Below are 23,486 nucleotides of genomic sequence, written 5' to 3'. Positions count from 1 at the left end.
GGAAACAGATATAGATGTGTTTGGAAGGATAGACACAGCATCTGTGAGTTTCCAAGTTTCTCGTAGAACAGCTAAGTTCTAACTTATGCTGGGAAACCAACATATATAATGACTGTAATAGTTCCTATTCCATTCATGGCACTGATCTTATTTTGAAAACAACTCCGTAGAGAAAGACTCATAAATCTGTTAAAACAATTATGAACTTAATGTTTGAGCTTTTCATGAACAAAAGTTGAACACTTTAGCCTTTTATGACAAATCAGGGGACAAACAAATCACTGAAGACAATGAGAAAGTCTGACTTGGGGTGATTTTATGGGAGTGTGGGGTTACAGTTGGGAGTGTGGAAAGAGAGGAAGAGGAGAAGCAAAAGTTCAAGAAATAAATGAAAACATGAGCGAAAGTCCCAGTAAGTCCATAGGCTGTAAATTATAAACTCATTACTCGTTTCTTCTATTTTCTTTCTTCAGGGTGTCATCACCAAAATGCCCTGCCTGCAGTCCCACGGTCTGCAAGGCTGGTCCCCAGGAGACCACAAGTGCTAGAGGTAAGTGCAGCATGATCGGTTCTGCACGGCCCTCTGCCAAGGCTGCTGAGTTTATGACTTTCAGCTTCTTGATTGTAGTCCATATGGTTTCCATTTGCTCACCAAAGGCAAGGTGTCTTTAAGCAAGAAAACGAGCACGTTCTACCCTGGATCGGTCACTCTTAAAAATGACAGTATTCTAGAGCAAAGGTTTTCTTCCTCTGTATCAGTCCCAGAATGTAACTTCTGCCAGAGCTTGGAGCTCTACGTAATGTAATCTGAGCTTTACCGGATGCATCAAAAACCAAGAAGAGAAACCAAAGCTATAAACCATCAACTAGTAAACTGTATTTACTAATCCATAACCACCTGCACCCTGTTTTCGTTAAATTAAGATAACACTAGCTGCTCTAACAGATAAACCTCCAAATTCCAGCTACTTAAAACAATCAAAGATATTTTTCTTCATATAAAGGCCAAGGTGGGTGTTTTGCAGGCAGATCTTCCACACGGTGATTTAGGGACACAGACTCCCTTCATCTCGGGGTTCCACCATCCCCTGGGGCCCAGAGTCCTTTGTCTGCATCTGGCAGGTGGGGGATGAAGGGCAGGGAAGGCACACCTGCTTTTCCGCCACTGCAGCCTGGAAATGACACACATCTCTCACGTTCACATTCCAGGGGAAGGAGTCACAAGACCCCACCTAGATGTCAGGGAGTTCAGACATGGGTAGACGGTGAAAAGAGCTATCCTGCAGCCTTATGGGGGTTTCCTAAATAATGGAGATAAAGGTTTTTAATGGCTGCCTTGGACAATCGCTATTCTGCTGGCTTTCCTAATAAAATTTGACTTTATGGGCATAGTACATTTGAGATGGGTTTTATGTTTTCTTCTCTGGTTTGTTGAGGCAAGAGGATAGGACAGCTAACCATCTGTGCTATTGTTAAAACCAGGAAAGACTTGCTTTCTCCCCTTTGCAGTAACGAACATAAAATTAAAACACACTTCGTAGCTCGGAGACAAATCTGAGCAAGAAGGGTATGGGAAATTAGACAGCCTGGTTACATCATTCATAGTAAGTTAGGCTGACGGTGCATCTGATCCGAGCAGCCCGGAATACAATCCTATTACATTTACATTGCTATTTGTGCCCTTCCGAGTTCTAAATAGCCACTTATGGTCCATGAGAGCTGATAGCTGAGTGGTCCTGCGGTTGGATGGGTGGGAGTATTTGAAGGGTGGTAACATGAGCAGAAAAGGCAATAATTTACCACCATATGATATTCATTACTTTGTTTTCCTATCTCCTTTCCTGTTATAATGGTAGTGTTCGTAAGAGGCAAGGTAGAAGTAACCAGTGGAATATATTCAGAATGATGACATTAATGGACTTGGCCCATGTTGCCTTGTTCACTCTCCTCAAACAGTAATTTTAACTTAACTGATGACTACTCTGTTCATTAGGAGGTGACAGTACATCAAGGTAGAATTATTTAATTTGGCCAAATGACAAGCTCTCCTTGTGCTTCTTTTCAATTTCCATGTGTCGTGTTGGGATTATCAACTTTAATTGTGCTAGAAGCCCCTATTGAAGGGAGTTAAAACATGAAGCCAAGGACTAAATTGTCAATACAAGCCAACTGTATACATTTGCTCACCACAGGTCACATTGGTCCATCAACGACTGTCTCTTTGTAGAAGTGGATCCATTCATATGGCTATGCAAATCAGATGGGCTGTGCTTAAGTGTCATTCTCGATCCTGATAAGGGGAAAAGCTCTCAAATTCTTTTTCACAACTGCCTTTCAAAGAGTTCAGCCTTCTTTGTTCTGCCCACACTAAAGTGGTTTTCCTTTGGCGTTACTATTAATTCTCTTTCCAAGTGTTTGATTTGATTGTGGCTTTTCCTGCCTTTGGACCATCATAGGCTCATCTCTCAGATTCAAAGAAGAACACAGCAATAACTAATAAAAATAAAAATCAAACATCATAAAGCTGCAGAACAAATTGTTAATTCAACTTTCTCTTCATTTGCACTCCAGTAAGACAGATTCTAGTAAGTTTTGTTTAACTAAAAATCTTCTCTCCAGCAGATGCAATTTATGAAGAGTGTAGTGGAAGGCAGACTCTGACACAGCTGGGGCAGCCCTCACTGGCTACTCCCTTCCCCTCTCTTGTTCTAGGCACCATATCTGTGTCCCACACCTGGACCCCACTAGGATAAGCCCAGACTACCCTTGCAAAAGGGTACACTGGCCTCTTTTGTTCTTGCTGTTGCAGGAGACATAATACGCACTGGGGGAGAGGTTTTATACAGTATGACCACATCAAAGCCCAGATGTGACAACATGTGCAAGATTGCCTTTGGATATTCCATAACCACAGATAACAAATTCCAAGCCCCCGAAGCAGCTCCATGGAGCTGTTTTTCGGTATACAGCCTTTAACAAGGATGACAGGGTCCAGGAGAATATTGACAAGAACCAAATAATATTCTCGGAGGGCAACACGAATATATTTGTTATGTTACATGTTTGTGTCCATTTTTTACATCCCTCCTTTCCTCCTATTCCTTTACTCCCACTTTTACTCTTCTATGAAGGCTTCTCCAAACCTTGAGACTTCTAAAAGCAGTAAGAACTCACCAGACTACCCCATAAGTCATGTATTCACACAGGGAGATCTTAAAGCATAAACGAGATGATGTCACTTCTCTGTTTCCTGTCTCACTTGCAATAAAATCCTAATTCCTTACCAAGGCCTGTAGGGTTTTGCACGAATGTGACCCTGCCTCTCTTTCCAGTCTTGTTTCATGCCTCCTCCCTTTTGCTCACTCTGTTCCAGTCACATTTTAGTAACTTGAAAATGCTAAGCCATTTCCTCCCTCAGGACCTCTGCACATACTATCTCTTTGCTGGAATGCAATTATCCCAGCTCTGCTGAGCTGGATCCTTCAGGTCTGAATTTAATGTCCCCTCTTGAGAGAGGCTTGACCTGGCCACCACATTTAAAGCCAGTTCTTCACATTCTTTCCCTCTTAATTTCAATCTTGGTGCCTAGTTTGCTTTCTATGTATTATAGTGTTTGTTTATTTGTTTATTATCTCTTTTCTCTTCTAGAACATAAGCTTCCCGAGAGCAGGAACTTGTCTGTCTTGCTTGTCCTTATATCTCCAGTACCTAGGACAGGGCTCAACACAAATCAGATGTCCTATAATTGTGTGTTGAACAATGGTTTTTACGGACCTTCCATTATTGACTTTTTCTTCCCTATGACATATTTCCTTTTAGAGACAGTTTCTCATTTATAATTTGTCTTCCAAAAGGGAAGCAAATGTTAAAAAACTTGTGTTTCCAATGGCAGTCTTTAGAATCCTGTGTAGTAACACATAAAATGGTAATACCTTAAAAATTGAATGAATAGCGTATGGCACTGTTGCATCTGTACATGATTTTAGCGATAGGTACTCCATCCCCCACCCAGGTTCTCTAATGGGCTGAAGGTGACACAGCAGGGCAAACCCCAAATCTGAAACATACACATGCAGGAGTATGAACAAGTGAAGGCACATGTGACTGGGGATGAGAGGGAGACAGGAAAGAGAGCAGGCAAAGAACTTGTCTCTTTAGGGCCTGAGGCAGGGGAAGCACCTTCCATTTCTCAGTAATGTGCGCATCTTGTGGCTTCCAAGCTTTGCTAATCTTGTTCCCATAATGTCTAAGGGATAGGCCCCCTTGTGCTGTTTTTGGATCATTTCCAAAGCTTATTGCTCCTGGAGGCTGGGGCCCCAGAATGAAGGTGGAAGCCGATGGGTTAGGGCATACCTAAATAGAGGGGGCTTTTCCCACAGTTTTCTAGTCTGCCTGAGAAGGCGACAAGAGGCTGGCCCTAGGATGGAATAATAAAGGGGTGAATGGCAGCCAAATCAGGCAACTGTCCCCAGCTTTCCCGGGAGAGACTCAGAGCTCCCCAGTCAAGGCTCTTTCACACCCAGGCCAGCTCTTCCCAGGCAGAGGCATCAGGGGAACCCCCCTCTCCAGGGCATCCTCTGTTCTGAAGTGTAGAAGTGAGGCCAACAGGAAAGACTCTCACCTCTCCCTCAGCTCCCAGGGGAAACCCTGGAATGGGACTCTCCCCCCAAAACAGAAGACTAATTCTTATCCATCTCTTCCTGTGTGTGACTCCATACAATTCTGTGCCTGTCAACCAAGTTATTTCTACCCTGAGGTTCTACACTTTTCACTCCCACCATAGGCACTGGGCTTGTTCTTCTCGCCCTTTCTCCACCCATCTCCCCCGCACCTGTTGCCTGACCACTTCCCTCCTGGTCCTTCCCTTCCAGGTCCGTTCTGTTGCGAGGAGAGGACTCCTCAGCCTTTGGCATGAATATCTTCATTGTCTTTTCCTAGGGCCACCTTTGTTTGCCTTCCATTGTTAACAAAGGAAAGCTGCCCCTGGGAGACAGTTGAGGACGCAGAGGGCAGACGGCAGCTGCTCCCTCACCCAGTCACTGTCCTCCTCCGGCCTCCTCCATGCCCACCGTGGAGCTTGACAGCCACGGCTGCCCAGGCGGCGTGCCCGAGGGAACGAGGTGACTTAGAACAAGCCTCACTCACCGCAGGGTTCCCACATTCACTCCTCATGTGGGCTGTCACAGCAGAGGGACCTTCTAATGCTGGGATTTAGTTTGTTTTCTGGCTAATTTGTATGCTTTGCTGTGGGAAGTGCATACCTTTCTTTTAATCTACAGAAAGAAAAAAGCTCACATTGGCCGTCAATAAATCTAGGTAGTGTGATGAGCAGTTAGCCTGGGATGGAGGTTCTCACCACTCTAAAAATGACAGACATGCTGGATGACTGCCAGAACACCCCCAAAGAATTCCAGGATGGGCCCCCACACTCAGGAAATACCAATGTCCCTTTCAGGTGTTGGGAACTTTGTTTTGTGCTCTCTATTTCAAATCAGGAAAAACAGTCTAATAAATGGTTAAATGTGTTTGCCAGCAAATATTCAAGCGTAAGGCAACAGTTTCCAAATTCCCTGCAGAAACTGGACACAAGGGGACATTGGCAGCCAAGCCTGTTATTAAGAAGGTCACAAGATGCCATCTGTTATGGTGTGCACTTTACTGTTCAAGCATAACATCAACTAGGAGGTGGCTGAAATTGCTTTTGCTTGTGAACTTAAAAGACAGCGCTATAGAGGGAACTGCAGTGATTTTAGCGGGCTGTGTGAACGACGCATGTGTCTGCCTGTGGGATGGGTTGGGGTTACGTGGGAAGAAGATGGGAAGAAGGTGAAGCATTGTATTTAGGTCTGTCCTCAAATGTGATTTGGGATGCTGCTGGTTGGTTTTCACAGTCTTTTTCTTCCTGGTTTTAGCCATCTATAAAATACGACAATAGTATTCCTTCTTTACCTATAATTATGAAATTAAGGCAGATAAATGAATGCCTTATACTTTTATTCACAACTTAAAAAATTTTTTTAACCCATGGAAAAGTTGGAGGAATAGTAAAATCAATATTCACCTACTCTTGCCTAGATTCATCAATTGTTAACATTTGCCATATTTGCTAGCATGTAGCTTTATCTCAGTTTCTCTGTATTGATACTTGTGTATACTTCTTTGCTGAACTATTCAGAGTAAATCACAGACATCTCAACAGTATATCCTTAAACACTTCAGCATGTACCTCCTAAGAGTAAGAACGTTCTCTTACAGACCCATAATACTATTATCACGTTTAATAAACTTAATATTGATAAGACAGTTTTTATCCAATATACAGACCATTAAATGCCTCATTCTTAAAAATCTGTGAGGAAAAGATGTGCTCTATCTATCCCAACGTCTCTCTTTAAGACACCTCATATTTTTGAGGCACTTTGGTAAATCTGATGAAATTTCCGGGCCATATCTTCAGAGAATATCCATAAAGACACTCTACAAGCCAACAATGCATACACCTTGGATCCCTCTAGGGTATCGGTGGACTCTAGGTTAAGTGTTGTTAATCTCTGATGTAAATTCTCCTCTTTTGTGTGTATACATTTTAAGACCACAGTACTCAGAAAAGATTAAGAACGGTTTGTCTTCACTTTTGAATCTTATGTTTTGTGTTCATGAGGCTTCATTTCAAGGAGCTCAGAGATGGATAGGTAGGAGATCATATTATCCCCAATTTATGAAAAGGAAACTGAATCACAAATATGGCTGAGAGCTGTCCTGTGGCAGACACCCAGTAGGTAGACTAAATGACTGGAAGGCCTGGAAGAAGATTTGCGCTTCCAAACTGGAGCGTCTCTGATTCTGAAATAGCTGATGCTCACAGAGTCACACTTGCTTTCTTGATAGTTTATTTTCAAAAACCAGATACTTGTAGCATTCTATCAGGGTTGGCACCACATTTAAGGACCTAATATGTAAAGGCAGAAGTTGTTGGCAGTTACTAACATTGTTAGTTTCATCAACAAAATTGCCCAATTTGGATATAGTTCTAGGAATAAGAGGTGGAAGCAGAGAGGTGGATATGTGCAAGCAAATTAGGGTAACATTAAATGTGCTTAATGAAAAGGCCAGAGGAAACTGCCAAGGTCAAGCTGCACTGTGGGTTCTATTTTGTCAACTGTGAACTCGCAAAGAAAAAAATCAGTAGCTAACTACACTCCAACATATGCGAGCTTGCTGGAGTTCTCTCCATGAACAGACTAAAGAAAATGAGAGACATCTCAGTTAGAAAAATGACTAGCTTTGGCTAAAAGACAGAAATAATATGTAAATCCCTCATGCAATGGTCTAGCACAAATTCTAATGCCTGTTTTTTTTCGCCATAATCCATCAAAAGCATCAAAATTACTTTCTGTAAAACTTTAATATTATAGAATCATATCATATACTAATTAATGATTATCTCATAAAATTCTTGAAAAGAAGGGTGACAGAAAGTTAAAGCCCCTGTCAGGCCTGTGGGATTTATAAAAGTCTTACAGAGCTTTGAGAGGGCTAAAGAGTCACAGCCAATGGAATAATCAGAGCTAACGGGCAGGATAAACTTCTTATCCACCTGCTTTTACTGTAGCTGTGAAAAAGTTGTTTTTCCTTGAATTTAGCTAGGTAACTGTTTATCTCTTTATTTGACTTTAGTTTAAGATACATTGTTTTAAAAAGTTTATCAGCATAAAATGGGACAAATAACAGTGGGTATTTGTCAAAGGCTATGCTTCTCCCTTGACTCATTCCTAATGACTAGACCCTACCATATTATGCCAAGCAAGACCCTCTTTTTATTTTTAAATGAATTTTTATTTACTTTTAATCAGATTTAAAATTTTTTCTCCTATTTCTTTTTCAATCAAAATACACTAGAGAACTCAACATGGTTAGTGATTAGGAAAATGTAAATTAAAAACACAATGAGATACCACTTCACATCTCTAAGAATAGCTATAATCACAAAAACAGACAATAACAAATGTTGGTGAGGATATGGAGAAACTGGAACCTTCATTCATTGCTGGTGGGAAAGTAAAATAGTACAGCCACTTTAGAAAACACCTTGACAGTTTCTTTAAAAGTTAAACATAAATTTACCATAGGATCCAACAACTCTATACCTACGTATTTACCCAAGAGAAATGAAAACATGTCTACACAAAGACTTGCACATGCACGTTCACTGCAACATCATCCATAATAACCAGAATTGTAAATAACCCCTACTTCCATCACTGGTGAGCGGGTAACAAAATTTGGTATACAGGCATACTACTACACACCATAGGACATATAGTACTAATCCTATGGGACCACCATCATATACGAGGTCCGTTGTTGACCAAAATGTCATTATGTGGAGCATGGCTGCATTAATACAATGGGATACTACTCATCAATAAGAAAGAACATAATACTAAAACAGCTGCGATGTGGATGAACCTCAAAAACATTGTGCTAAGTTAAAGAAGGCAGACACAAAAGATGACATAGTGTATTATTCCAACTATATGAAATGTCCAATAAAGGCAAATCTATAGAGAAAGAAAGTAGGTTAGTGGTTTTCTGGAGCTGGGGGTAGGAAAGGAGATTAGCCATAAATGGGAATGAGGGATCTTACTGGGGTAACGAAAATGCTCTAATACTAGATTATGGTATTATGATAATGGTTGCATAACTCAATAAATTTACTTGAAATCACTGAACTGCACACTTAAAGTGGGTCAATTTTATGGTATGTAAGCTATACCTTGATAAAATTGTAAAAAAAAAGTACACCAGAGCTTCTTCAGACCTTGAGAAAAACTTATAGCCTTAGAATTTCAGCATAGTCTTGGTTCCCTCTGATTCTAAGAGTATAAGCTGTGTATCAGAGATGAATATTCCCAGCATAGAAGTGTTTACCCCGACTTCTCGTTTCCGGTTCCACATGTAAGGAGTTTGGAGGATGCCAATCCATCCTAACAACGGGTAAAATGCTAAACAGACTGAAAAATAAACAACTCTTCTTGGATCCATAAGAGAGGTGAGGACACAGAGCAAACTGCTGTCCCCAAGACTAGAGTGACAGACAGACAAATACAGGGAATCACAGCTTACCAGAACAGAGACTAACAGCAGAAACCACCACAGGAACCAGTACCAGGGTCAGAATATCTGAACTTTAATAGATGAATTGCTAGAGGCTCAAAGCGCATAAGTCTGAGACTTAAAAACTCCAGGGGGATCCAGGCATAGGGGAGCCCCCACAATACTGTGAGATTTACCTCCAGAAAGTCAATTAGATTCCCACAGTAAATATCAGAGAAAAATCACCTTGTACTTCTGGCAGGGGGAGGGGAAAAGAAACCATTTTGAAATACAGTCATGCATCACTTAATGAGAGGGATACGTTCTGAAAAATCCATCTTTAGGCAATTTCATCATGTAAACATCATATAATGTATTTACACAAACCTAGATAGTATAGCTTACCATCCATCTAGGCTATATGGTACTAATCTTATGGGATCATTGTTGTATACGTGCTCCTTTATTGACTGAAATGTCATCATGTGGTGCATGACTGTACTCCAGCGCACGATATTCTTCTTGACAAACTCTGCCATCAGGAGAAACTAGTTAACCAGAAGCTAATCTGCTGGGGTACTATCATAGCCCAACTGACCTGGGAGAAGGGAAATATCCAACTCCAGCCCACTCTTGCCATCCTGTTCCACTAAAGGGAGGAGAAAAAAACTCCGAAACATTTGTGAAGTTCACTGTTCAGAAGCACAGGCTCACTAAAAGACTGAGACCTAATCTTAGGACTATAGAATGCTTCTCCTCCCTCCACACCTCATCACCTTATTATTAAGGGCCTATTGATAGCAATTCCTTTTACCTGGTACATCATGTCTTGCTACCAAGAAAAAATTACAAGGCACATGAAAAGACAAAAACAATTCGAAGAGACAGAGCAAGCATCAGAACCAGACATGGCAGAGATGTTGGAATTATGAGACCAGGAATTTAAAGCAACTAAGGGTTCTAATGGGGCTATCCAAGGAGTGTGGGACAACTAAAAAAGGTGTAACATATGTTTAATGGGGATACCAGAAGGAGAAGAAAGAGAGAAAGAAACATAAGAAACAATAATGACTGAGAATTTCTACAAATTAATGTCAGACACAAAACCGCAGATCCAGGAATCTCAGGGAGCACCAAGCAGGATAAATGTAAAACAAACAAACAAATGAAAAACCCCTATCCCTAGGCACCTCATTTTCAAAGTACAGAAAATAAAAGATAAAGAAAAAAATCCTGAAATAAGCCACAGGGAAAAAACACATTACCTAGAGAGAAACAAGATAAGAATTATATCCAACTTCTTCTCAGAAACCATAGAAGCAAGAAGAGAGTAGAGTGAAATATTTAAAGTGTTGAGAGGAACCAACACTAAAATTGTTGACCCATGAAACCACCAACCTAGAATGGTGAGCTATGAAAGCCTGTGAAATTATCCTTCAAAAGCGAAGGAGAAATAAATAGGTTCTCAGACAAACAAAAATTGAGGGAATTTGTTGCCAGCAGACTTGCCGTGCCAGAAATGTTAAAAGTTCTTTACAGAGAAGGAAAATAATGTAGGTGAGAAACTCAGATCTGCATGAAGGAAGGAAGAGCGTCAAAGGAGGAATAAATGAAGGTCAAATGAAAACTTGTATTTTTCTGAATTGATCTAACAGATGACAGTTTGTTCAAAATAATAATAGTAACACTGTATTCAAATATGTTTGCTTATGTAAATGTTTTATGTACATATGTGTGCTTATGTATGCTTATATATAAGTGAAATGATTGACAACAATGATACAAGGGACAGGAGGAAGGAATTAGGAATATTTTGTTATGATAAGTACTTGAACTATTCACAAAGTGGTTTTCTGAAAGTGCACTTGGATTAGTTGTAAATGTATTTTTCAAACTCTAGGGCAACCACTAAAAAAGTAAAAAACAGAAGTATAATTAACATGCTAGGAAAGGAGAGAAAATGGAATCATATAAAATGCTCAATTAAAACCACAAAAGGTATAAAAAGAGTGAAAGACAAAAATAGGAATAAGGAATAGGGCAACAATAGAAAACAGTAACAAATATGGCAGATGTTAATTCAACTATATCAATAATCACTTTGAACATCAGTGGTCTAAATACACTAATTAAAAGACAGAGATCGTCAGTGGATCAAAAACAAGACCCAACTATACTTTGTCTACAAGAAACTCACTTTAAATATAAAGACATATATAGATGAAAAATAAATGGATGGTGAAAAATATACTATGCTAACATCAATAAAAATAAAGCAGTAATAGCTATATTAGTTTCAGACAGAGCAGACTTCAAAGTAGGGAAAGTTATCAGGGATAAACAAGAGCACTAAATAATAATGATGATCAAGGGGTCAATTCTCCAAGAAGATATGATAATCCTTAACATGTATGTGCCTAACAACAGAGCGTCAAACTATGTGAGGCAAAAACTGATAGAATTGTAGGGAGAAATAGAGGAATCCACTATCACAGTTGGAGACTTTAACACCTCTCTATCAGAAATGGACAGATCCATCAGGCAGAAAATCAGTAAGGGCACAGATGAACTCAACAACGTATCAATCAGCTGGATGTAATCAACATCTATTAAATGACTTTATTCAACAAGAGCAGAACACACAATCTTCTCAAGCTCACATGGAACATTGACCAAGATAGACCACATTCTGGCCATAAAACACACTTTGCAAATTTAAAAGAATAGCAATCATAGAATGTTTGCTCTCAGACCACAGTGGAATTTAACTAGAAATCAATAACAGAAAGATAATTGGAAAATACCCCAAATACTTGGAGATTAAACCACACACTCTAAATAACATAAAGGTGAAAGAAGACATCTTAAGAGAAATTTAAAAATATTTTGAACTAAATGAAAATGAAAACACAGCTTATCAAAATTTGTGGGATGCAGCAAAAGTAGTGCTGAGGGGCAAGTTTATAGCATTGAATGTCTATATCAGAAAAGAAGAAAGCTGTAAAATCAATCTAGTATTCACCTTAGTAAACTAGAAAAAAAAAAAAAGAGCAAATTAAATCCAAAGTAAGCAGAAGAAAAGATGCAAGATACAAGTAGGTGAATGGATAAACAGTATATACAAAAGTTGATCACTTTCCTATACACCAGCAGTGAAAAAGTAGAATTTTAAATTAGATTAATTGCAATCCCAATCAAAATCCCAGCAAGTTACTTTGTGGATATCAACAAAATGATTCTAAAGTTTGGATAAGGAGGCAAGAGAGCCAGAATAGCCAACACAATATTGAAGGAGCAGAACAAAGTTGGAGGACCGACACTATGTGACTTCAATACTTATAATAAAACTACAGCAATTCAGATAATGTGGTATTGGTGAAAGAATAGACAAGTGGATCAAAGGAACAGAATAGAGAGCCCAGAAATAGATCCAGATAAATATAAGCAACTTATCTTTGACAAAAGAACAAAAGCAATATAATGGAGAAAAGACAATCTTTTCAACAAATGCTGATCAAACAACAGGACATCCACATGCCAAAAAAAAGAATCTAGACATAGATCTTATACCCTTCATAAAAGTAACTCAAAATGGATCACAGACCTAAATGTAAAATGCGAAATTGTAAAACTCCCAGAAGACAACATAGGAAAAAACCTAGACGACCTTGGGTATGGCAAGGACTTTTTAGATACAACACCAAAAGCATGAACCATAAAAGAAATAATTGATAAGGCAGACTTTACTAAAATTAAAAACTTCTGCTCTGCGAAAAGCAACGTCAAGAGAATAAGAAGTCACAGACTGAAAGAAAATATTTGCAAAGGACACATCTGATAAAGGACTGTTATACAAAATATACAAAGAACTTTAAAACTTAACAAGAAACAAAAAACCGAATTAAAAAATGAGCTAAAAATTTTAACAAACACCTCACCAAAGAAGATATACAGATGGCAAATAAGCATATGAAGAGATGCGCCACATCGTATGTTATCATGGAAACACAAATTAAAACAACAATTAGATGCCAATACACACACATTAGAATGGCCTAAATCCAGAACAATGACACCCCCAAATGCTGGTGAGGCTGTGGAGTAACAGGAATTCTCATTCATTGCCAGTGGGAATGCAAAACAGTACAGCCACTCTGGAAAACATTTGGGCAGTTTCTTACAAAACTAAACATATTTTTACCATACCATCTAGCAATCGTGCTCCTCGGGATTTAGCCAAAGAAGCTGAAAACATGTCCACACAAATACCTCCACATTGATATTGATAGCAGCTTTGTTCATAACTGCCAAAACTTGGAAGAAACCAAGACGTCCTTAACAGGTGAATGGATAAACAGTGTTACATTCAGACATGAAATATGATCCAGCGCTAAGAAGAAATGAACTATCAAGTCATGAAAAGACATGGAGTAACCTTATATGCATGCTACTAAGTGAAGGACGCCAATCTGAAAAGGTTACATACTGTATGATTCCAAATACCTGACATACTGGAAAAGGCAAAACTATGGAGACAGTAAAAAGATCAGAGGTTGCGGGGCTGGCCCCTTGGCCAAGTGGTTAAGTTTGCGTGCTCCGCTGCAGGTGGCCCAGTGTTTCGTTGGTTCGAATCCTGGCCGCGGACATGGCACCACTTGTCAAGCCATGCTGAGGCAGCGTCCCACATGCCACACCTAGAAGGACCCACAGTGAAGAATATACAACTATGTACCGGGGGGCTTTGGGGAGAAAAAGGAAAAAAATAAAATCTTTAAAAAAAAAAAAAAAGATCAGAGGTTGCTACGGGCTAGGAAGGGAGAGAGATGAATAGGTAGAACAGAGGCTTTGTAGGGCAGCAAAAATACTCTGATGGTATGCTGATGGTTACATGTCATTATACACTTGTCCAAACCTAGAGAATGTGCAACACCAAAAGTGAGCTGTAATGTAAACTATGGACTTTGGGTGATTACGACGTGTCAATGTAGGTTGACTGATTGTGACAAATGTACCACTCTGGAGGGGATGTTGATAATGGGAAGGCTCTGCATGTGTGGAGACAGGAGGTATACAGGAAATCTCTGTTCTTTCCTCTTAATTTTGCTGTGAACCTAAAACTGCTCTAAAAAATAAAATCTCTTAAAAAAAAAGAGTATTTGGAAGGTTAACTATTTTTTTTCTTTTGATGAGGGGACAGGACATCAAGGATTATTTTGTAGCTGAATTAAAATTTAAGAAAATTGACGATGACTGAAACGCAGTCCCTATTTTAGGCTTGCTTCAGAAAAACCGCATAGAGAAAGCCAGAGGACAAGGAAAACTGAATTATTCTGACAAATTTTTCTAAATTACAGATTCATAATTTAATGTCTCCTTCACTGTTATCAGTATATTTTTCTTTTGAGAAAACGTATATCATGAAAAAAATGTACCCCTCCCTCAAAAGCCAGAATGTTTACTGCAGGTTAACCTTTAGTGATAGTTTCATCTTACCTGTCTGACTCTTACTTTTCCGTTGGTCAGATTCTAAAGGGAAATAAGTGACGTGTGTCTAATTTGTTGGTATAGCCTGGGAGTGTAAGAAATTTTATTTTAACACTGGGTTTAATCCGGGTTTTCTTCCTTCATTTCATGCAGGACTATTACCTCATATAAGCAGCTCCTTTAAAGAGCCATTTGATGTCAAGCACGGAGTGGTGAGTCCAACATTGCTCAGCAATCATTTACACGTAAAGAGCTTAAACGACTGCACACTGCATATTATCATAAAAAACAGACTAAAGGGGGTTAGAGTTACTGTTCAATAATATTCACTCATCAAACATTCATTTCTGAGTGCCTATGTGTGTACCTTTCTTTTAGGTGATCGGGATACAAAAATAAACAACCAAGATTATAAATTGTGAACTGCTGATGCTGTGCTTTTTTCCTCTTTCCTCTTTCCCATGGGTGACAATAATATATATAATATATTGACAGTTAAAAACAAAAACAGCTTTCCTCTGATTGTAAACTTTCAAATAATACAGAGAAATAGAGATAAAAGAGAAACTCATCTGAAATCCTTCCCCAGTCCCCAGGGATAATCACCATTAACCTTTTTTGTGAACTTCCTTAGAAATGTCTCTCTATACTTATGCATACATAAAGATGCACACACACACAGAGTATATTGATGGGATCCATTGTCCTCTGTAATCTGCATTAATCACTTCATATTTTCATGGACATCCTTTGGTGTTAGCATAATTATTTACCATCATTTTAATGGATACATAATATTCTATTGACTGGATATATCACAATTTAAAAATATCTCATTTCTAGGCATTTAGTTTTTCAAATTTGCAACTATTATAAACAATGCTGTGAGGAGTAAATTTGAATATAAATTTTTGCAATTGTACAATCATCTCCTGAGGGTACTTCCCATAAATAGAATTCTTGGGACAGAAGGTACGCTTATTTTAAATTTTGATATACAGCCAAATTGCCTTCCAGAAAATTGGCCTCATGCACCAACAGTCCACAAGAGTGCCTTTTCTCCTATATCTTCTCTAACACTGGCTTAAAAAATAATCTTAATATTTTCCAATTTGATAGATGAAGATATTTCAATTTTATTTTAATTTTCATTTCATTGATTATCAGTGAGGTTGAGCATCTTCTGTTTATTAGTTGTTCATAGCTCTTTTGTGAATTATACAGTCATGCACCACATAACGATGTTTTGGTGAATGATACACTGCATATACGATGGTGGTCCCATAAGATTAATACCATATAGCCTAGGTGTGGAGTAGGCTATGCCATCTAGGTTTGTGTAAGTACACTCTATGATGTTTGCATGACAACGAAATTGCCTAATGACATATTTCTCAGAATGCATACCCCTCATTAAACTATGCATGACCATAGTCAATTCTCACTATTCAAGGTAGTTACGTTTCCTAAAGTCTCCACTAACACTGAATTAATGATTACTACACCATTGATCCTAGGGGAAATGTAGGGTCAGGTTCCTGTGAGCCTCTGGTCATTTTCCTCAATGTTTTCATCAACTGATCAATACATAAATTTGTTTTATGCATGTTTCTATTTAAAGATACCTTATTTAATATATATTGTTGATTAATCAACATGGAACTTACAGCCAACAGCACTATAATTTATGCCTAAAGAAAGTTTATCTAACAAAGGTATTTTCTCCATAAGGCACATCACAGTCTTCTCGTAGTTAGGAACACAAGATAGCATTTCAGCCTGCACTTGGGGGCCATTTTTTTTCCTGAGGAAGATTAGCCCTGAGCTAACATTTGTACCAATTTTCCTCTATTTTTGTATGTGGATCGCCACCACAACATGGCTGATGAGTGGTGTAGGTCCATGCTCAGGAACTGAACCCAACAACTCGGGCCACTGAAGCAGAGTGCACTGAACTTTAACCATTATGCCAAGGGACCAGCCCCTTGGGGGCCATTGTCAACAGTGAAATCACTAACAAAAAAGCATAAAAATGCAGAAAATGTGGCACTATATAGGCTGCAAAAAGGACATTTGTTTATATATGACAGCTGAAACAAGAAGGCAAAGTATCCTCTTGTTCAACCTTGACTAAGACCACGCAGGTCCGGTGACTCAAATTGTTCACCACTCTGCCTGTGCCCTTGAATGACCTCAAAAGTGCTGTGAGTATTGACTTAGGGGTTACAAATAAATTTTAGCGAGTCAGAAAATTTGCAATTATGGAATCCATGGAAAATGAGGATTGACTGTACTTATTTCTTTTGCCTATTTTTCTTTTAGCTTTTTCTTATTGATTTATGGAAGCTATTTGCATATTAGGATAGCGTTCTCATTTTATAAATATTTTCCCCAATTTTGTCTTTCCATTTTGGTGTATCTGTTATTACAGTGGCTTTTGATGGCAGTATCAAAGTGCCTTTTCAATGGGGAGGACCACACTGGAAAAGGAATTTTATTAAATTTCTGTTGCTGTGAAAATGGTTAGAATTTATTTTTCCCTCTCTTTTTCATAGGCACACCAAATTCTGTTTGGTGATTTTTCTCCAGCATCTCCAAATTACAAAAAATCATGTAAGTCTTATCCTAAACTACTACTTTATATCTATATTCTGCCTTTATTTTAATTATGATCCTCATCTGATATTTTCACCCCTTCCAGAGTCTGAGGCCATTTAAGGCCTTTTGCATTTCTGCCTCCTTCCTCCTGTCACACACCTTGTCACTTCATTATAAATACTCTCCTAATAATAAGAACGGTAGCATGTAGAAATAAAAGGAGAGAGAAATCCCACAGAGACTTTTGTGGAGCAGCAGCTCTGAAAAAGAGTGTGCATGTGAGAAAGTTCTGGTGGTGGCAGAAGATAGGGGGGCATGTGGCATGTATGTGAGAGTTTGGAACTATTGATTAAAAATGGTTTAGGAATATCAGTACATTTCATTTATTCATACTATGGCAGACTCTGCCACAATCACTTACACATTGGCTGTCTGTCTCTTCACACTAGATGTCAGAATTAAAAAGCCAGCATATGAGAACTTGATGAACTACAATCGACAAAAGAAACACTTCCTGAAGCGTGTAAGAATCCTTCTACTTGTCGCCCAACAGTGGATCCCTGGGGTAGTGTCAGTAAGTGCGCAATGAGGCAGTGAGGGTGGTGGCGTGTGTATGTTTAGAGTTGGTGTGAAGATAATCCCTAACTTACAAGCAAGTGACAAACAGAAAAGGAGACTATTCTGATAATCAGCCTTCCTCAAAGCATCGTGAACATCTCTTGTATAGATCTCTCCAGTTGTTTTGGAAACAAGCCTCAAAGAGGCTTACGGGGATAATTGCTCTGGTACTGTCCAAATTTTCATCACTATCAGTGATTTGCTGGATTCTGCCTCTTGCAAAAAAACTCAGTAAGGTCTCAGAGTGTCCTTCTCTTCTGGGGACCCACCCTTCCCAGGCCCACTCTCTTCATGTGCCTGTTCGGCCACCCAACACCTCCTGTCCCTGCTCCCTGACGTGGCCCAGAGAAGCAGCTCTGTCTTGGCTGATCAGACTTTCGCAAACCCAGTCATTTTTAACAGGATGTTAAAATGGGATTCTTTTCATGTCTTAAGAGTTCCAAAAAAGTTACAATTATTTTTGCTATCCTATTACTTTTGTTTATTAAAATGCCTCTTTAAATTGACTTACAAAAACCCCTCAGCCTCACCCTAAGTAATTATATTTGCGACGCCATGGGTTTGGTATGCTAGTTATGTGTATTAGAAAAAAACCCTGGCCATTGAAATAAAATATGTTATTCAAGTACCACCTAATATTATCACAAGAACCACCAGTCGTATATACACACCACTTTGGAAAATTCTAGTCTTTGGGCACCAACTAGCTAATGTGATAGATTTAGCTAACGGGACAGTGTTGGACTGACCACCTCGGTTCCCAGGTCACTAGTCTACTTAGTCCTGACCTTCCAGAAATGGTGCATTTTTCTTGATTTTTCTGCTTTAGGACCTGATAACTTTCCTGGAGAGCATTTCAAGCACAGGAAGGCAGGGCCGTGGCAAGCTGTGCGGGGAGTTATTTGGGAGCATTTGAAGCTCGGCAGTCTACGCAAAGTTATTTTGTGCGGGCAGGCCAGGGACATCCCTTCACTGTAGGGTTGCAGCATGCTTCTAGGAAGGGTGGATGATTTCCTGAAAGTATATTTACTGCTAGCTGGGCTCCTGGGAGTTGCTTGGGAGAATCGTTAACTATTGTTAAATAAATAAACCCCTCTTGCTGCACGGAGTTGTACTGGTGCCAAGCAATTCCACTGCCCGTGTCTGCCGCTGTTCTGGGGAACAGTTGCCTTTCTCTTTGAGGTGCTTCCCCGACCCCCTCCCCTAAAGTGAATTTTCTAGACTCACAGTAGCCTCTTTTAAGTCAACAAATCCCAACAAATTAGTGCAATTACATCCTGCTCTTGTTTTTATGTGCAACAATAGGCTAATAGCGCACACCCCCTCCACACACACAATTAATATGGGGCACTCGTTTGGGAAACCCTGGGCCTAGAGTTCTAACCAAAAAATAAATCCAGACTTTTAATTTACTAGACAAGGCAAAAGCTTAATTTTTTTATAGGCACTATATTTTGGGAGGAGAACAAGCATTGAGAGGTAACATGTACAAATTCCTGCCTCAGCAACAAGTAGAGATCGAATGAAATTTCCAGCAACAAGTAAGGACTGAATGAATTTTCAAGCATCATTAACAATATTCTCACTGTTAAAAGTATTTGCTCCGTGTCTAATGCCTTTGGTAACCATGTTCTAAATATTTGTACTTCTGGGTCCCATCTTAAAGAAGTTCATGATGTCAGACTTAAAAGCAGAGAAATTCACACCTAGGAATGTAGTCCAGGACTGTCCAGGCTAAAGGATGGTAGGGAAGACAAGGAGAAAAGAATCTTACCGCTAATGGACGATTAAGGGGCAGTAGAGAAGCAGTGGGTGGTTCGGCTAGTGATTCCAAGAGTTCTTGCCTTTTTTTTCTCCCCTCTCCTGCTTATTGATCTGGCCTTCCTGACAGAGACACAATATATGAAATCGGAAGGTTAGAGGAGATGGAAGAAAATGCAGGAACAAGCCCAACTCCTGCTCATGACTGATGTCTTGGCAATTTAATTCCCAAGTCTGTGCAAAAAGTAACCTTTGCAGATGGGCGAGTGTTGACAACCAGGCCATTTTTCTCCCGCTTCAGGTACAGAGTTATTCTGCAAGCAAGGTTAGCTCGTCTGAAGACTCAGAAGCTGATCAATACGCCGCCGTTTACACTGTGGGAGGGCCGCTACCGTCATTTATCTGAGTCGGAAAACGAAGCCACAAAGCTGGAGGCCCGGAGTTTGCTTAATCAACGACTGTGAGGTATGAGAGGGCCCGGGAATATGTGGACCTTGGCAGGCTAGCTTTCTTAGACACTTCCCTGGGCTTCAAACGCCTTCATCCCTCAATTTTTTTTCTCTTAAATTGGAAGAGGGGACAAAAGTTATCGTTATAATCATTGTTAAGTTTTTCTTTAAAATAAATACTTGGAAGCACACTTCTCTGCAAGAACCACAGAAATGGTGATGTGGCCCCGACGGCTGTGGGCTCCAGCGTCAAAGAGCCAGGCCCTTGCATCGGGGAGCCGGGGAAGGGCGCAGGGCCGGGAGAAAGGCCTTTTTGTATTCATCGCAGCCGCCAGGCAGAGCGGCAGCCCTCCACCGCCAGGTTTCCCTCCGCGCGGCGCGCCGCCGGCAAGCAAATTGGCTCCGGCCGTCGGACTGCGGGGGCGAGCCTAGTTGCGGCGGGAGCGGGAGCCTGGGGGCCGGGGGACCGTGGCCTTTCACGCCCCGGCTCTCTCCGGAGGGGCCGCGCGTCCCCAAAGCCCCGCCCACGGCCAGCCCCATCCACGGCACCCCCCGCCCCCCATCTTCCTCTGTCCCCTCCTCCCAGGTCTTCCTCCTTATTCCAATATCCTCCTCCCCGGCAGCCAAGGCCCGCCTCCTCCTGCTCCCTCTACGACCCCCCCCTCCCCCTCCGTCCCCCCGTCCCCCCGTCCCCCCCACGGTCCGCCTCTTGCTCCCACTCCCCATCCACCGTCCGCCGTCGCCCGGGCACAGCGCGCTGGAGGGAGGGCCCGGGGGGCGGCGCGGAGCCCCTGCGCGCGGGATGGAGCCCGCCGCAGGCCGGGGAGGCAGAGGCCCCTGCAGCTGCTGTCCTGGGAGGGGAGGCAGAACCACTTGTGCTGACGGAAGTCGCTGCCTCTCACCCCCGGCCCGCCCTCTGTCCCCTGCTCCATTGACTCCCAGTTACCAAGACTGCCCTTCTCTTTATGATTCCTGTGGAATAGAAAAGGTAATTAGAAGTCGCACCACCAGCACCACCACCCCTCCCTCCGCTCCCCCCGAAAAAACCTCCTAGTGGTTGTTTTTGTTCCTTAGCCCAGGTTAGGCTAAATACATTCCCGGGAAGCCATCTGGTCTCATTCCCGGATCCCTTCGTATGGTTTCCATTAGGCTCGCCAAACCGTGCATTGAAAACGTGGCCTTGGAGCTACTCAGGAACCTCCAGGATTTTCGCCCTGGCCAGCCTGCTTTAGAGAGCCTCAGGCAGAGGCAGGTAACGGCCTCTGCTTAAGTTCTGAGTCCAATGCCTAATGGTCCCGGTCTTGTGCTGTAATTCATATGCTTTACTACTCCAAGAAAATACAGTTCTCCAGGTTAATGGGTTTTATTCATTCAGTGTTTGTTTACTGTATGCAAGACATAGCTTATTATGTTTTAATTCTAAAACTCTGTGTTAGCAGCTTTACAAATAATTTTACAAAATAACCTGGCCAGAGAAATTCGGTTTGACCAGCAACATTTGTATGGTTGGGTCTACCCTTTCCCCGCTTCCATCCCCCAATCCTCTACCCTCTAAAGACAAAAAGCAAATGCTAGCTTGTGGAAAAGTATTCCCTTACACATGCGTTGGGGTTTGTGGTCCAAAAAAAAGGGAACAGGCAGGTTCATAGAATCATAGAGTGTTATAGCTGGAAAGTTCGTTAGAATTCATCCAAAATAAGTCTGTCATTTTACTGAGAAGACTCAGAAAGGGGAGTGGCTCAGGGAAGGTCCTTGGCTGATGAGTAAAGTACTAACTCTTTCAGTACTTGGACCTAATTTGAGGAAGAGACCTAAACATCCACTGCTTTATTATCCACAGCCAAAGGGACTTAGATCACATTCAATGAAATCCTAGCCCATCCTCTCTCTCTCCTGCCCTTTCCTCCCCAGTTCTCTCTCTGTCCTGCTCTGGGTCTTGCCTATTTGGGGACTTAGAGCTATTTCTTCCTTCCTCTAACCCTGTCTGCACTCCTCCTTTCTCTTTTTCTTTCCTTCCTGTACCCCCACTCCACCCAACCCGATCATGAGATTTTATTTGGGTTTTTAAAATGAAACCAGGTGCTGCATAAAACAAAAGCAATGTAATAACAAGGAAAGACTATTCAACGCCTGAGGAATGTGCTGAGTTTTATGACTCAGGCTGTCCTGGCAAAGAACTCCGACTTACATGGAGAGGTGGGTGGCACAGCGCACGGACCATACATGGCAGCCCCGGCCTCCCCAGATAGGCACGGTCAAGACAGCCGGTGACTCATTTCACAAAACCAGAGACTCTTGTTCCTTATGGAACAAGACTTCCCGGAGGCTATAGCCAAAGGATCTTCAACTTTTCCTGATGGAGTCAGTTCATTTTGGCAGAGCAAGGGCCACCCTGAGGTTAGGAGGGGAAGGGAGCCTGGGTAGAAGGCCATCCCTGGGAAAGAAACAGGCTTGATGGACTTGGGCAAGGGTTTGAGTGTGTTGCAGAGATGAGTAACACGTAAGCTGCAAAGTGACACAAAAATTAGCGTGTATTGTTTTGGAGACAATGGCCTGGGAGCTCCAGGTGGCGGGATTGCCACAGTGCCTTGGAGCAAGGGAGAGTGGCCAGGCCACTAGGAGTCCAATGGGTATTTCTTTGCAGTAGTGCGTGGTGAAGAGTGGAGAAAAGCTGGTAAGATTCTGGCAGGGTTCTGAGGTGCCATTGCTTATGCAATAAGGAGGAGTAATTAAGAGCAGGAGAGGTGGACTTTACATAAACACCCAGAGAGACACCCAGGCACACATCCTCACATTCTGAGAATTCTTTTCAAATGAGCGTAGTGACGGGGCAAGGTGTACATTTTTTCTGTTACTAAGAGACAGGCTGGGAGCACTAAGGAGAATGTCTCTCTTGCAGAGGTGATGGAAGGGGTCTGAACTTGGGTGACAAGGATCTGTTTGTGTTCCCTTCATTACCCAGGCCTGGGTTGAACGGGCCTGCTCGTGCTTCTGGTTTCCGCCACCCCAGAGAAGGCTGTCACTTTTTGAATGAGAATGAACCTTGACTGGCATAAATGAGATCTCCGTACAGCAGCCTCATGGAACGGGGTCTTATTTTTCCTTTTCTTCTTTCTTGTTTTCTTTTCCTTTCCATGCAATACCCACTGAAAAGCTACAGCGACTATTCCATAATTGCAGGAAAAGCCCTGCTTAACTTTTTTATTAAAGTCTACTTACCTGGAAAAATAAAGTCTTTTAAGGACCATGACTTCATAAATATTTATAGTGTGAACAGGCGTCACTCTGGTTCTGCAGGAGAATGGGCTCATTCAGTTTTATTTAGGATGTGACACTCGGGTGAGTGACATCCGTCATCTGGGTCAGCCCTACACTCTGTTCCACTGAAGCATGTTTATGGAGTGATTATGCCTGCAAATATTTGCTATATTTAGTCCTTCTCCTCCCCTAACTCCCTCTCAGCCCTTTTAACTCCCCAAA

The 23,486-nt window shown here is 41.2% G+C and overlaps 1 protein-coding gene and 1 long non-coding RNA gene across 4 annotated transcripts in view; one reads left to right on the top strand and one right to left on the bottom strand.

Moving 5' to 3' along the window:
* Nucleotides 1-19,948, bottom strand: part of LOC111772544 (uncharacterized) — a 65,093-nt gene extending 45,145 nt beyond the window's left edge. For both annotated transcript variants that reach the window (XR_002806479.2, XR_011434946.1), the window contains exons 1-2: nucleotides 19,808-19,948; nucleotides 19,571-19,680 (exon numbers count right to left, since the gene is read on the bottom strand). This is a non-coding gene — a long non-coding RNA (uncharacterized lncRNA). The remainder of the gene's footprint in view (nucleotides 1-19,570; nucleotides 19,681-19,807) is intronic.
* C2H4orf51 (chromosome 2 C4orf51 homolog) overlaps nucleotides 1-23,486 on the top strand; it is a 42,456-nt gene that overhangs the window by 8,717 nt on the left and 10,253 nt on the right. The window contains exons 2-6 of one of the 2 annotated variants that reach the window (XM_023636485.2): nucleotides 474-550; nucleotides 14,734-14,792; nucleotides 17,136-17,193; nucleotides 17,628-17,752; nucleotides 19,859-20,022. In XM_023636485.2, coding sequence (XP_023492253.1) covers nucleotides 474-550; nucleotides 14,734-14,792; nucleotides 17,136-17,193; nucleotides 17,628-17,752; nucleotides 19,859-19,963 — 424 coding nt within the window. In that variant the 3' untranslated portion in view covers nucleotides 19,964-20,022. The remainder of the gene's footprint in view (nucleotides 1-473; nucleotides 551-14,733; nucleotides 14,793-17,135; nucleotides 17,194-17,627; nucleotides 17,753-19,858; nucleotides 20,023-23,486) is intronic. The other variant, XM_023636486.2, reaches the window with a different exon arrangement.

Source organism: Equus caballus, chromosome 2, assembly GCF_041296265.1.
Source record: "Equus caballus isolate H_3958 breed thoroughbred chromosome 2, TB-T2T, whole genome shotgun sequence".
Lineage (NCBI taxonomy): Eukaryota > Metazoa > Chordata > Mammalia > Perissodactyla > Equidae > Equus > Equus caballus.
Note: the sequence above shows the minus strand (reverse complement) of the source record. Positions and strands in the feature narration are given on the sequence as shown.